At 52.2% G+C, this 15,481-nt stretch overlaps 1 protein-coding gene across 1 annotated transcript in view; it reads right to left on the bottom strand.

Moving 5' to 3' along the window:
• The window catches only part of LOC102118622 (coiled-coil domain-containing protein 33), a 53,944-nt gene that overhangs the window by 518 nt on the left and 37,945 nt on the right, over positions 1-15,481 (bottom strand). Inside the window, exons 8-10 of the mRNA XM_073996340.1 lie at positions 8,978-9,107; positions 8,270-8,403; positions 7,227-7,298 (exon numbers count right to left, since the gene is read on the bottom strand). Coding sequence (XP_073852441.1) covers positions 7,227-7,298; positions 8,270-8,403; positions 8,978-9,107 — 336 coding nt within the window. The remainder of the gene's footprint in view (positions 1-7,226; positions 7,299-8,269; positions 8,404-8,977; positions 9,108-15,481) is intronic.

Genomic DNA, 15,481 nt, shown 5'->3' with positions numbered 1-15,481 from the left:
GTGTTGCATGATAGAATCAGGGTCCAGAATGATCTCAAGCTTAGAAGATGGGCTGAGATGAAAAAGGTGAAACACCACAGGGGAGAAACCCTGTCTAAGTTCAATATAGAACAGCAGGGAGGGCCGGGCGCGGTGGCTCACGCCTGTAATCCCAGCACTTTGGGAGGCCGAGGCGGGCGGATCACAAGGTCAGGAGATCGAGACCACGGTGAAACCCCGTCTCTACTAAAAATACAAAAAATTAGCCGGGCGCGGTTGTGGGCGCCTGTAGTCCCAGCTACTCGGGAGGCTGAGGCAGGAGAGTGGTGGGAACCCGGGAGGCGGAGCTTGCAGTGAGCCGAGATCGCGCCACTGCACTCCAGCCTGGGCGACAGAGCCAGACTCCGTCTCAAAAAAAAAAAAAAAAAAAAAGAAAAAAAAAAAAAAAAGAACAGCAGGGAGGCAAGATGCAGACATGTTGCCTACTCATGTGCCAGAGTGAGACTCTGGCTCTAAACGGACCCTCACTGCTTTGATAAATGCTAAAATAGAACCAAAGCTAGGCTTCAGCTGCACCAAAGGGGAGAATGTATTCAGCGAGAGGGAGTGATGGTCCTACTCTATCTCTAATGCTGATTGGGCCCCACAGTTTTGGGGGATACTTTAAGAGGAATGTTGTCAAGAGGAGACAACCAGCAGGACAATAATCAGAAACCAAGTGCTACAAAGAGGAAGAGGAAGGAGAGTGGGTTCAGGCTGGAGATGCCATAAATAGTTTGCAAATGTCGGTAGGACTGACATGGTCACAGGCCCTGACTTCTCTGGAGCGGGCCTCTGGGAGGAAAAGGCAGGGCCAGAGGGAGGAAACTGAAGAGAGACAGAAGACAGAAGGAAGTTTAGAAAGGAGCTAGTAGAGGATGGAGAGGCCTTTCTGGGTGGTAATGAGCTCTCTGTCATGGGAAATGACCAAGTAGAGTCTGTCAAACTCTCTGTGTCTGTTCTGGAGGGACCGTTCAGCTCCTTCTCTGGAGTGGGGAGCATGGGAGTTGCAAGATCACCAAGGGAGGCCAATATTGTCCCCAAGGCAGGGAGCACTATGGGGAGTTTCAGGCATTCTGGAAAGCAGGTAGGAGCCTCCCTCATGGCAGCGTGGGCGGAGAGGTGAGATGGCCAGCCCTGCTCCCACACTGAGAGTCCGTGACCTGGGGGCCAGGTTGGCCTTGTGAAAGCACAGACTCTCATGTCTCTCCCGCCCCATTCTAAGCTTCCTTTGATTTGTTTGTTTTTTGTTTTTTGAGACAGAGTCTTGCTCTGTTTCCCAGGCTGGAGTGCAGTGGCACGATCTTGGCTCACTGCAACCTCCGCCTCCTAGTAGCTGGGATTACAGGCTCCTGACACTACAGCCGGCTAATTTTTGTATTTTTAGTAGAGACAGGATTTCTCCATGTTGGCCAGGCTGGTCTCGAACTCCTGACCTCAGGTGATCTGCCCACCTCAGCCTCCCAAAGTGCTGGGATTACAGGTGTACAGATTTTAATCTCTCCAGAGCCACTGCACCCAGCTCTAAGCTTCCTTTGGATGGGAAGGGAAGAGCTCTACACTGGACCTAGAACCTGAGCAGGTGAGGGAAAGGGCACCTGTGGGCAAGGGGTGGATCTGTCTCCTCTCCCTCCTGCCAACTGACCTGAGGCAATGAGAGGACAGGTGGGCAGAGGCTTTGTGTGTGGGAGGGAGGGCAATGAGGGATGGTGTGAGATGGTGGCAGGGAAAGGGTCTCTTTCTCTGGATCCATCCTTATGGTAGTGTTTTCAGAGATGGAGTCTTGTGGGTGGGAACAGCCTTCAGAAGGCAGAACCAGTGGAGGAGACAGCTGTACTGTTCTGGGCACTGGCCCATTCAGGCCGCTGTGCTTGGGGAAGAAATGGAGGGAGGTTTGTGTTGTGGTTTCTCTAAGGACTAGCCCAGGAGTGTCATGTGTGGCTTACAAAAAATCTATAAAAATTTTTCAGAAGCCAGCGTGATGCTGCCTGTCCCCTGCCCTCTCCTCTGTATTTGCTAAGTGGCCACTCGTCCTCACTCTGGGCTGGTCTCCAGAGAGATCTTTGTAACTAGTCTGAAAAGAAGCCACCAGAGTAACATCAAAGACTTGCCCCACTCCCTCCCTGTGAGGGGAAGAGGGAGGGGGAAGGTCAGATGGGACTATGGCAGCTGCCCCTGCCCTCAGTGGTGGCAGCAGGTGTCACCACCACCTCTCCTCAAATGCACCCTCTCTATACTCCCAGGAAGCCAGATGGTTTCAAGTCCTCCCAGCATGTCTGGGGGCTGTGGGCTGAGGAGGGTGTGGCCACCCATCTGAGAGGCCCTACTTTTGCCTGGTGCCCCATCTGGGTAAGGCGATGGATCCCAAATCTTAAACCCAAGAAGAGAAACGTTGCTGTATACCAAGATGACGGTATGAACTTGTCCCACCTCATGGGGAGGTGCATTCCAGGCAGAGAGGCAGGAACCGATGCAATGAGCACCTACTGCGTGCATCCCAGGTTCCAATCCACATGGTCAGCCCAGAAAACCTGGTAAGTGTGGGCCTCACTTCAAAGAGGCTAGCTGCAAGCTGGAGGGCACCCAGGATACTGTGGGATCTCGAAACCAGTTCATTAAGAGAGCCAAGCTGCTTTGCCTGGGGAAGTGTAGACTCCCCGGGGACCACATCACACTCTTCAAAGAGAAGAGGCCGAGATCAGAGGGGGAATGGAGGAGACCAAAGTGTGTGTGTATGTGTTTATGTGTGTGTGTATGTGGAGTGGCCATAGGCTCATGGAGTTTTTTGTTTTTTGTTTTGTTTTGTTTTGTTTTTTTTAGACAAAGTCTTGCTCTGTTGTCCAGGCTGGAGTGCAGTGGCGCCATCTTGGCTCACTGCAACCTCTACCTCCCAGGTTCAAGTTATTATCCTGCTTCAGCCTCCCAAGTAGCTGGGATTACAGGCGCCCACCACCACAGCTAATTTTTGTATTTTTAGTAGAGACAGGGTTTCACGACGTTGGCCAGGCTGGTCTTGAACTCCTGACTTCGTGATCCACCCGCCTCAGCCTCCTAAAGTGTTGGGATTACAGGCGTGAGCCACCACACCCAGCCAAACTCATGGATTTTTAGAGCCTAATCGATCTCAAAGGCCAGCCCCCACTGAATGTGCAATAAAGGGAAGTTTTCTGTGTGTATGTTTTTGTATACGAGTGTACATGTTTTTCTAGTTTTTGTGTGATCTGTGTGTGTTCATATACTCACCTACACACACAAACCATCTTAAGGCAGATCACTTTAAGCAGCAAATGACTAGAGAAGTCCCACCAGAGGGTAAAAAATGAACCTATCACGAACCAGCCACCTTCAAGTGCAATATTCCAAACCAGAGACCAACACCTCTTGCCATTCACTGAGACTGCAGGCTTTGTTATCTTGTCTGCCCTCAAAAGTGTTGGTTGACTATGGGATCTATGTAGGAGGCTTGCTGGGGTTGCCCTGCAGCCTCAGGGGCAAAGCCAGGAGCTTGGGGCAGAGGGAGGGCCCCAGGAGGCAGGTTGAGCTCAATGTGGGGTGGCCATTTCTACCACTCAGTCATGGGAAGGCCTGTTCCTGGCGGTAGTGAGCTCTCCATCACGGCGGCGCGGGAGGAGAGGCTGGGATGGCCACTCGCTGCCAAGGAGATCGCCGTCCAGGGTGGGCTGTTGAGAGAGACATCGTCTGTCTCTGCCTATTTGCAAATCTCGCCATGCTGGTTCTGAGAGCCCTGAGAATGGGTGATGTGGGGGTGGTGGGTGTGGGGAAGCTGTGTTCACCAAAATGTCCAATTATCCAGGACAGCCTGTGCCCGAAACTCCTGGACATGGAGGCTCATAGGGGAAGCCCTATGTCCTCGGGCTGGGGCTGGGCCCAAATAGGGCATGCACATTCATTTCTCCTGAAGCATTTCCGCTCTGTGGCAGCACTGATCACGTCTGACCACGTGCAAAGACCTGCCCCTAGGATGGAGTTGTTGACCATGTGAACAAGGGGCCTGAGAGGCCCACTATCACAAGCCTCGGCAGCTAGAGTGTCCGCAGGACTCTAAGACCTCCAGGTGTCAGGTGGTGTCTTCTGGACCCATTGTGCAATATTTGATTTAAAGGGTGGAAGAGTTGATGGCCCCAGCCCTGCCGCTGCCTTCCGGAAGTCCAGGATGCAGAGATGAATACCAGGTACCTTCCATGATGAAGTCGCAGGCAACACTTTAGGCGCAACAATAAGGCGGCAGGAACCTGATCTCTGTTATAGCAGCTTAGCTCATAACTGTACTCAGCTACCATGAGGAGTCCAAATAGCCCCTTCAAGGACTCCGTATCATGTGACCTTGTTTGAATTTCCTCAGACCCCTTATCATTAGCTGATATCTGCTTATGAACTATTTGTTTATTGTCTGTTCCATACTCCCTGCTAAGAACGCAAGCTTTACGAAGACAAGGCCTTATTGGTTTTTTTCTTCTTCTTCAGTGTAATATTCCTAAAATCCAGAACAGCAATTGCTCATAGTGGGTGCTTCATAAATGTTTGCAGTTGCATAGAGAACAATGATGGTATTGCAGTGAAGGTGGTAATGAGGGGTGGAGAAGGGGATGGGGCCCTTTAGATTTAGCTGCAATGCCATCTGACCTGTTCATGAATTCTCAACACTTTTCTGTCATTCCTTAGGGAGAAGGATGCCAAAAGGGCTCAGACACTAGAGAGCCATGTCCAAGCCCAATGAAGGTATGAGCTCAAAGCAGAATGAGGTCCATGGCTGCCAACCCCTCATTCTCCCCATTTCAATGCACAATGGCAGCCAAAATTCTACTTCTTGCCTTGCATAGTTCCTGACATGCAGTGACTCCTCATCAAATATACATGGAATAAAAGAATGAATGAATGGGTGCTGTGGCTGCAAGGACTTCACGGTGAATTTAATTTAACCACATTAGCACTTTATACTCAGGCTTCTAACCTGGTCTTTAAGATTCTGGAATCAAAGGGAGTCAGTTATTGGCCAATTGTCGGATAGTTGACCAAGAAATATTTCCACTACAAAGACATTTAGCTTCTGTGTGTGCCACTACAGGTGTGAAAACGCCTGTGTGTCAGTTTGCATGTATGTGAGAGCATGTACATATGCATTAAGTGTGTGCATCCTTCTTGCCAAGGTATGTGCGCACACATCTGTGTGTCTGTGACTGTGTGTAGATATTCACATGTGATTAATGACAGCGTATATGTAGAGTGTGCGTGTGTGTGTGTGTGTGTGTGCGCGCGCATTCTTGGCTGTAGAATCTGAATTTCTGCTAGTACTATTTTCCTGGTACACACCCAATCCTGATCCCCTTTCTTTTCCTTTCTTCTCAGAAATCCATTACTAAAAGGTTTTTTACCCGCCTCCAGGGGGAGGGGGTTGGGGGAAGGAGACGCTAAAATCACAAGGCCTAGATCAAAACACTCAGCAGCTAAATGAATTCGGCAGCATTTTCCCGCATGACTTGGAGGGATAATTTAGTGAGGCCGCCAGCTGGAAGGAAAGGGATTAATTCTGCACTTAGCACAGCTCCGGTGAATAATTCATTACTGGAGACCTTTGTGCCCAGCCGCTGGGCAATTGGGAAACTGTTCGCCCACCTGCCTGTTGCCTGCCTGGGCCCACTAGTCAGTCCCCTGACAAGGGGCACCTGACGCTCCTTTTAGTCCTAGGATACACATGCCCAGTGGAAGGGGCAGGAGGCAGAGGGAGGTGGGGAGGGGCTGGCAGTGGCCAGTGGCCACAGGCAGACTCTATACCTTGGGAAGAGGCCCCAGAGGTTTGGGCTCCAAACTGGGAAGTTTGTGACCTTTCTCTCCAAGATTCTGCTGCCTCTTTCTTGGGGTTTGTTGCTTCTACCCTTGAGAGGGCGATCCTGGATACCTAGCAGAGAGTGCCAGTGGGGGTCTCAGACCCTCTCCAGAGGCCTTGTAAAAGCGCTTTCAGGCTGGTACCAGCCCAGATATACTCCTCACACTCCACACCATAGGATTGCCTGTGATCTTCATGAGTGAGGTCACAGAGCCAAGTACTACCCCAGAGCTGGCGGATATTTTTCCTGCGTGGGAAGAAGGCAGGAGTGGGTTGGTGCGGACATTAGTCCCTGCAAACACTTTCTGGGTTCGTGGTCCTAAACTACCCACATCCCAGCACCACTGAAAGGAAAGGGGGAAAGTCCAGCGGGTGCCTGGCATGTGCACTGCAGCCAAGTGAGCAGGGTCTAAGCTGGGCTGAGACCAGGTGTAGCTAGCTAGAGGGATCGAGGCTCATCCAGCAGGCAGGGCTCAGCCCTGGGTGTCTTCACATTTGGACCAACCCAGCTGTGGCAGACAGAATTCCAAAAACAGGCCTCCAAGATTTTACACCCTCATTCTTGGAACCCGTGAATATGATGACTGATGAACCTGGGATGATGTTTGTTATACGTCACTGTTGACTTTAAGACAGGCAGATGATTCGAGTGGCCTGACCTTGTCATACCAGCCCCTCTAAAAGCACTTCTAAAAGTTTTCTGTGGCTGCTGACAGAAGAGGAAGTCAGAGTTTTGAGGTGTGACGGGGACTGGACATGCCTGCTGGCTTAAGATGAACGGGGCCATTGTGAGGGGGCATGCGGGCGTCCTTCAGGAGCTGAGAGCCGCCCCGGCTGACAGCCTGCAAGGAGACCGGGCTGTGAGTCCACCACTGCGGGGAACTGGATTGTGGTGGCTACCTGAATGGACTTGGAAGTGGATTCCTCCCCAGAACCCCCAGAAAGGAATGCGACCCTGCCAGCATCTTGATTCCAGCCACCCTGTGTCACAGGACCTACCTATAGAAGTGTCAGCTAATAAATGGGCATGATTTTAAGCTGCTAAGTTGGTTATAAAGCAATAGAAAACTGATATCCTAGCTCACCCTTGCAGAACCTTGATCCCAGTGAGCCAGACTTGGCTTGGGCTTGGTCAGAGGCTGACTCCCAGGTCTGGGTGGCCCTCTGCTCGCAGCTCTCCTTTTCCTAATCTCAGCGTTCTCTCTGTTTTTCTGGAGTCTCAAATCACCCTTAGATGCTTCCATCCAAAGTAGTAGTCCCATTCCCCCGGAAGTCCCTGAACAAAGCCAGCAATTGTGAAGGAAGTTGGATCTCACTAACATGTGCCTGCTGGCCCTGACCCTCCCCTGGCCCACAGCCTTACCTCGGAGGAAAGCAGCTGGAAGGAGAGATCCACTGTGGGGGCCTCACCATTGATAGTTTTCAGGCTGGTGTCCTGGGGAGGAGAAGGGAGCACTCAGACCATGCTGGCCAGGGCAGCTTCCGCCTCTGCCCCACCTACTGTTCTGGAGTTCTCTGGAAGGTGTCACCTGGGGGCTGTACCTAGGAGGTGGGAGGGAGGTGGGAGCTGGCCTCCTGCTTCTGCAAACCACCTCCACACCATCCCTTCTAAACTCCTCTAGAGACCTGTCTGGCACCACTAGGCTCATCTGACAGAGAGATTCTCATTTGTTGAGGTCTATTATGTCAGGATGGCCAGAAGTATTTTAGGGGAAATGGTGGCATAGAAATAGAGAACGATGGTAACAATATTATTCATTCTTGTTGAGAACTTATTCTAAGTGCTTTCCATGGTTTTCTCATGAAATCTCACAGCAACGCTATGAAAAAAGTGCTATTGCCGTGTACTCATTTTACAGGCAAGGAAACTGAGGCATTGACACTTTAAGTAGTTTTCCCATGGTCATGTTAGCTGGTGTGTGGTGGAACCAGAATTTGAAGCCAGACAGTCTGGTTCTAGAGCCTGAGTTCTGAACTCTCTTGTTACACACAGAAATTGTGTACTTGGCATGCTGCTCCTGTTTTAGAGACGAGGACTCTTGTGGTTAAGCAATGTGCCTGAATTTCCACAGTGAGGATGGGGCCAAGACAGGATTTGAACCTGGGTCTGGCTGGCTGAAAGCCTGAGCACTTGTACTGTCTCATGGGGTCTCCCTGTACTTGTCTCCCAAGTTGCTCAGGGGCAATTTCTCTGGCTTGGTTCGTCATAGTCCCAGAGGCAAGACTGGCTTCTGGGGTTTCAGGGAGCTCCTCACTCCTAGACTGGGTGGCTTCCCTGGTGGGTGCCTTGACAGAAGCTCCTAGAGAAGCCAAATTCTCCTATGGAGGTGTGGTGAGGTGGGGCAGGGTGAGGCAGGGTGGGGCCAGGTGGTATGCCAGGGGCCCAGTTCAGGGCAGGGGGCTCACCATGATGGGGAGCCGCTCCACGTGAAGCCCATCCAAGCCTTTCCCTGTCAGCATCTTCTGGTACAAACGGCTCTTTAGCGGCAACACAGAGATGCCCAGGGGCTGGTCGAGGGTCCACGGCTGGCTGCCTTTCACTGTGTGGGAGGGATCAACTGGGGCTCCTGCCAAAGCCCCCACTTCGGCCTCTGCTTTAATACCTGACATCCAGTCCTCCTGTCTCCCACCGCCTGCTTTCCTGCCTCCTGGCCTTTCCCTGCACATACATCCTCTTCTCATCTTTAGGGCTTTGTGAATTCAAAGCTAACTCTAAACATACTCTGTGTGTCTGGGAATTTATATACATCAACCTAGTCTCTGCCCTTTGGGGGCTTCAATCCCACCGTGCAGAAGACTGTGGATCAGCTGGTCTCTGAAGCCCATCTTCCTCTCCCCTCTCTGTGAGTTCTGAGGGCTCCAGCCCTCCCCCATCACTGATGGGTGCAATAAAACAAAGCTTGAGGCTAAGACCTAGTATGGGACAGGCCCACGTGTCCTGGCCTGTGGACAAGGAATGCAGCCAGCTCTCCTCTGCCTGCACTAGGAAGCTGCCTGGGCACCTGGGAACCATCCATCCCTGTGGGAGGCAGAGGTGGGATGGTCTGAACACCCTTTCATAATACAAATCTCCTGAGGCATGGCTGCCCTGGTGAGGCACCAGGGGTCACGTACTTGAAGTTGAGGAGTAGTACTCCAGCACCAGGGCTGTGTCTTCTGAGAAGTTGGTAGCTCCATCTCGGCCTTGGAAGAGGAAGGACTGATTCCATAGGGGCTGCTCTGGGGGTCCCCCAGGCTTGGACAGCTGGAGGGAGAAGGTAGGAGCAGGTGGTGGGGGCCACAGCTTCTCCCAAATCAAGGCATACTCAGATATTTCGTTGTGTGTATCTATATTTGTCACAAAGTTTCTCCCAGTTATAAAAGCAAGCTGACTGGGCGTGGTGGCTCATGCCTCTAATCCCAGCACTTTGGGAGGCCTAGGCAAGTGGATCACTTGAGGTCAGGAGTTCAAGACCAGCCTGGCCAACATGGCAAAACCCGTGTCTGCTAAAAATACAAAAATTAGCCAGGTGTGGTGGGGGAATCCTGTAATCCCAGCTACCCAAGAGGCTGAGGCAGGAGAACTGCTTGAACCCCGGGGGGTGGAGGTTGCAGCGAGCTGAGATTGTGCCACCGCACTCCAGCCTGGGTGACAGAGGGAAACTCTGTCCCTAAATAAATAAATAAATAAATAACTGCAACACACACGTAATAAATACATTTAGGAAAATGCAGAAACATAGGAAGAAGAAAAACACCTCCGGTGTTCCTACGATAAACACAGTTCATAAAACTGTGCTTCTTCCTAGATTTTTTCTGTGTGTGCTTTATGTATAATCGCCATTCTAGCATCCTGCCTTTTTCATTTACCAGTAAAACCTAAGCATATCCAAAGTCACAGAAAACTCGTCACCCATGACTTTAGTAACTTCAGGATATTCTGTCATGTCGGAGTGCCCTGATGTCTCCATTCCCATTTTTCCCTTTAATAACACTGCATTGAAAGTTCTCTGCTACATATCTTCATATCGCAAATTACTTCCTTAGTACAATTTAGTACCTAAAATGGAATTGCTGGGTTATAGGACGTGTGTATTTGAGGACACCTTATTCATTATTGGTAAACTGTTTTCCTAAAGTGTTGCACTCGTGTTCACACCCGTGGCTGGTGGTGTCACAGATGCTAAGTTAGACATGACCTCTGTCTTTGTCACCAGCCCCTCTCTGCCCCACACAATTTCCCTGGCCCCTTGCAGAGGCCAAGACAGCTCTGCAGACTACAGGGCCTCCCTGTGCCCACAGTGTGGGCCAGTGGGAACTCGGGGGACTTGATGGCACCCTAGGCCAGCAGTTAGGGCACACACATGGGTATGATTCAAACAATGAAACAAGACAGTATTAACTGTAGCACTGCCCATAAGAGAGCTATATGAAATGTTCCTGTGGGTGGTCAGAAAAGCCTCCTTGAAGGAAGCAGAACCAGAGAAAGGCTCTGAAGGAAGGTCTGGCTGGGTGAAGAGAGGGACAAAGGTCTTCAGGATGGGAAAACAGCACAAGCAAACATGTGGAGTGGCACTGAGCACATCTTGTGCAGAGGACGCCTGGAATGAGGAGAGGCTCCAGGGGGAAGCCTGGCATCTGCCAAGGCCAGAAGGTGGGAGATGGGAGATGGCCATCAGCCTGTAACTCCCAGCCGGCAGCCCTGCAGGGTCCCAGCACAGCGCGGGGCTATGGGTCATTGCCACAGACCCACCGAGTGACTGCCTTGCCTCTGTGCCCCAGCCAGGGACTGTCAGCAACAGTAGCGGCCGCTCCCACCTCCTGCTGCCCTGCAGGAATCAGTCATTGCTTGAAAAGGTCAGCACAAATGCACTGCGGCTCCACGAGTTATTGATGCAGGATCATGAAATATCAGCGTAGGTCCACTCCCCCACAGTGGCAGGGTGCTGATGACAGTCACACTAATGGGCCTGGTTTGTCCAGGCTCAGCCCGAGGCTCAGCTGTGTCTGCCCCTGGCCCTGGGGAGATGGGTTGCAATCACTTCAGGACTAGGGTGCCCTGGACACCTGAACAGAGACTGCAGTGATGGGAGCATCCCACTTTTTACGGGAGCTTGGCCAACAGGTCTGGTGAGAGAAGTTGCTTCTGAGTTCTGTGGGGCTTGGGAGTGATCTTTCAAGATTGATCCCCAAACCATGTCCCTCCCAGAGCCGCCCCATTCTCCTGGGTGCAGGAGGGTCCACCTGGCTGGGACTGTCTGCCAGGCATTGGGGCACCTGTGACTCAGTCCCCTGCTGCCCATACCTTGCTACTGCCCTGGAAGAAGGTTATTTAGTAGATGCTAGCTACCCTTTCTGGGACCTACCCATGTGTCTGTATGGAGCCTATGAAGCCAGAGGTGGTGAGTGGTTGCCTGCCCAATAAGGAACAGCCCTTTCCCTGAGTAGTTTCCCAGGGCAAGTCACCTAGGAAAGATCCCTTCAGACCTAGGATTGGGGAGGGAGGGTCAGCCTCTCTTGTGTATGTGCAGGCAGGAGTGGTGGGAACTCGAAGTTAGAGGAACTCGAAGTTAGAAGACCTGCAGTCTGATGCCAGAGTCCTGGTGAGGGTGCTGTGGCTGATGAGTGTGCAGGGTGGGGGCTGGGAGAGGCAGGCATTGCCTGCAGATGCTAATGGAAAGGGCCACAGCGGTGGTGGAATTACGGAATGTCATTAACCCTCAGCTGTGATCTTCAGAAAAGCCATTAACCCCCAGCCATGGAGGCAGACCTGCTTCCCCTTGGGGACAGAGCCTTCATTCCATGCCCTCCCAACCCCCCGCCTCATTTCCCCTGGGCCCACCCACACCCACCTCTGCCTGCTCTGCCCAGGCATAGTGGCCCCATCAGGAGGAGTAGTTGCTGGGAACAGATGCTGGGCTGGGGTATCTAGAGAGATAGGACCCCTTGGCTCTGGGCCTGGGTCTGCCTCAACCTTGCCATGTGACCTTCAAGTCCCTTCTGCTCTTTGGGATCTACTTTTCCCCTTATCCAATTGGGATATGCCTCAAACTCCTCACTTTGAAAGCCTGTTGTGAGGTTAAAGGAGACAATGGATGTTTTGCTATTAAGATGAAAGTTCAACTCCACTGAACTCAGCAAATGTTGACTCTGGAGGGCTTCTCCATGCCAGATACCTGTGGGGTGCTGCTAGAGCCAGACTCTGCCCCCGACCCTGTAGCTCACCGTCTTCCAAGAGGATAGGGGACAGACAGGCAGACAGACAGACAGACACCCGCAAACATGTGGAGTCCTAAGCAAGCTGTGGTTGTGGGAGCTGGGGTGTGCGAGGAGAAAGCCATGACTTCTGACCCCATTCCTCAGGGAGGACGTGAAGGACAAGGGCATTAGGTAAAGAGAGGAAGGCCATTCCAGGCTGAGAGTGCAATAGAGGTGGAGGCTGGAGGTGGGAGGGGGCAGCATGGGTGTGGAGAACAGCAAGCCGTCCAGTGGGGCTGCAGAACGTCTGTATGAGCTGGAGCCATAAGCTAGGAGGCTGGAGGGCACAGGGCCTGTGGACCTGGCTGAGAGTGGGGCTTTGCCTTGTCGTGATAGTGACGAGGGGCCCAGGGGAGGGGCTAGGCAGGGGACACCCTGGCTGCTCCTCAGAGAATGGATGGCAGGGACCTGAGGGGAGGCCAGCACTAGGGCAGGGTCTGTGGAGATGGAAGGGGCCCCAGGAGACAAGCCAACTGTGGGGCTGAGAAAGGAGGAGTTGGTGGTAGGCACACATGGCTTCCCGGAACTCCACTCTAGCTCTGTAGGAGACCAGAACCACAGGAGAAGCTTTTTGGGCAATGGGCCCCTTCCAAGGTGCTGGGGCAGGAGTAACTTACACCACCCACCCTATGTTGGTTCCAGCAGGCTAGACCAGGTGAAGTCCCACCTGCCATCTATCCCTTAACTCACCAGTTCAGGCTTTGCCATCACCAGGCTCCACTGAGGGCCACCTAGCCCACCACCATGCCCCTCCCTGCCTCATCGCCAGGAGATGGCCCTTGGGTCCGGGTGGCCCCGCCTCCATAACCTTACACATTAATACCAGCAAGGCAGAGCCACACTCCTCCTCAGTGATTGGCTCAAGGAAGTTCATGTAACCAATCCCGGCCAATGAGACAGGAAGGAGGTCTGCTGAGGGATGGCTGGGTGAGGTTGGTTTCCAGTTGCTCCTTAAAACCACCTACAAGAAGATGGGCTGTGGCTGGGTGCGATGCCTCAGGCCTGTAATCCCAGCACTTTGGGAGACCAAGGGGGGGCGGATCACCAGAGGTCGGGAGTTCAAGATCAGCCTGTCTAACATGGTGAAACCCAATCTCTACTAAATATACAAAATTAGCTGGGCGAGGTGGCACTTGCCTGTAATCCCAACTACTCAGGAGACTGAAGCAGGAGAATTGCTTGAACCCGGGAGGCAGAGGTTGCAGTGTGAGCCAGAATCACGCCACTGCACTCCAGCCTGGGGGACAGAGACTTGGTCTCCAAAAAAAAAAAAAAAAGGCTGCCTCTTTTCTGCTGGTCTTTCATTTTATTTGGGTGAGGTGCCCCCATGAGCCATTAGCCAGCTGAAGATGGTAATTTGGGGTGTTGGAAAGATCCTGAGACCTCGAGGACCCTTCCGAGCCTGAGCATCCACCAATTCTGGCAGCATTCTATGTCGTGAGTTGATGTGGTGTGTGACAATATATATCCTTAGTATTTAAGCCGATCCAAATTGGGGTTTCTGTTACTTGGAGCCAGATGTGAAAAGGGCAGTGGTGAGGCTGGCCTCAGAGGGGACACTGGCACTAGGGGAGGTACAGCTCTGTGAAGAGTGGAACCCATTTAACTCGGGCCTGGACACTTTGCAACGATTATCCTTTGAGTTCTCCAGTTCTCCTTTCAGATTGGAATCAGTGAGTCTGGAGAAAGGAACAGCTTACCAAAGGTCATGCAGCCTGTAAGTCACAGAGTTGGGGTCAAACCCAGGTCAAACAGTGCTTTGCACGGTGACAATTGGTGAGAAATCATAGCCCCCCAAGATGTCAGAGAGGGCAGGCCCTAGAAATTACCAAGTCCAATCCCACCCCCTCAACTGTAGAGATGAGGCGACTGAAGCTCAAAAGGGACAGAGCAGGGGTCTGTGTGAGGTCTTAGCGCAGGCTGCTGGCTGGTGCCCCTCCAGATAGGACTCTGCCCAGGCAATCCCCACCCCTCCTTACCACAGCAGCCTGCCCCTGTTCTGTCACTGCTGCACCTGGGCACCTCTGTGCCGGCTGCCAGCAAATTCTCAACTTGGCCCAGCTGCCACGGGGTTGGGTGATGTTCAACAGGTGTCCTGCCATTGCTGGACCGGGTCCCACACATGCAAAAGGCATTGGGAGCAAGTCTGTGTAGTGAGTGGTGCCTCTCCCACCCAGATTAGTTAGGCAGCAAAGGCAGCCAGAGAGAGCCTGGGGGTGGGAGGGGGTGCACTCATTAAAGCAGGCAGCTCCTGGGGCCCCTTGGGATAGCCTGCTGATTGGTTCTTAATTTTCTGGGCAAATGCAGGGCCATGTGTGAGGTAACTCTGGGGAAATCAGGCAAAGGATTGGTTTGGGTTTGAAGCCTCTGTCCCCAGGGTCCCCCTTTGTCCCACTCCTCCCCACCACCATCACTCTACCCCATGTCTGAGCCTTCTTTTAATGTCTTTGCCTTTAAATGAAGCCTGGGCTCCAAAGGGGTGTCTTGTTCTATTTTTGCTATGCCAGACATGAGCATTGGTGGGCAGACAATAGGAGGGACCTCCAAAAATCCCTCTGTCCTCCAAGGCCCCTAGGAATGTTGGGACCATCGTGTAGGGCAAGCTGGCAGTGAAGCGCAGATGATGAGAAAAGACCAATCTGGCTATTCCCCTGAACTCAGCCATGGTCTGTGCATGCTCCTGCCCCCAGTCTCATACTCAAACACACGGCACTCCTGTCCACCCTGACATAAGTCACAGCCTGCGTCCCCACCTCACACTTGTGCTATTGCTGTGCCCAATTGCCCTGCCCTGTCCGTTTCTCTGTTAAAAATTCAAGACTGCCGGCCGGGTGTGGTGGCTCATGCCTGTAATCCCAGCACTTTGGGAGGCCGATGCGTGTGGGTCACAAAGTCAGGAGTTCGAGACCAGCCTGGCCAACATGGTGAACCTTCATCTCTACTAAAAACACAAAAATTAACTGGGCATGGTGGTGGGTGCCTGTAATCCCAGCTACTCGGGAGGCTGAGGCAGGAGAATCACTTAAACCTGGGAGGCGGAGGTTGCAGTGAGCCAAGATCACGCCACTGCAGCCTGGGCAGCAAGAGCAAGACTGTCTCAAAAAAAAAAAAAAAAAAAAAAAAAAAAAAGAAAAAGAAAAAGAAAAAGAAAAAAAAGAAAAGAAAAACCAAGACTGCCTTCCCTAATCCAGGCTTTACATCCCTCTCCTCCGATTAAATTTTTTTTTTTTTTTCTGGGTGCAGTGGCTCATGCCTGTAATCCCAGCCTTTTGGGAGGCCAAAGTGGGTGAATCACCTGAGGTCAGGAGTTCGAGACCAGCCTGGCCAACATGGTGAAACCCCGTCTCTACTAAAAAGATAAAAATTAGCCAGGTATGGTGG

The sequence above is a fragment of the Macaca fascicularis genome, chromosome 7, assembly GCF_037993035.2.
Source record: "Macaca fascicularis isolate 582-1 chromosome 7, T2T-MFA8v1.1".
Lineage (NCBI taxonomy): Eukaryota > Metazoa > Chordata > Mammalia > Primates > Cercopithecidae > Macaca > Macaca fascicularis.
Note: the sequence above shows the minus strand (reverse complement) of the source record. Positions and strands in the feature narration are given on the sequence as shown.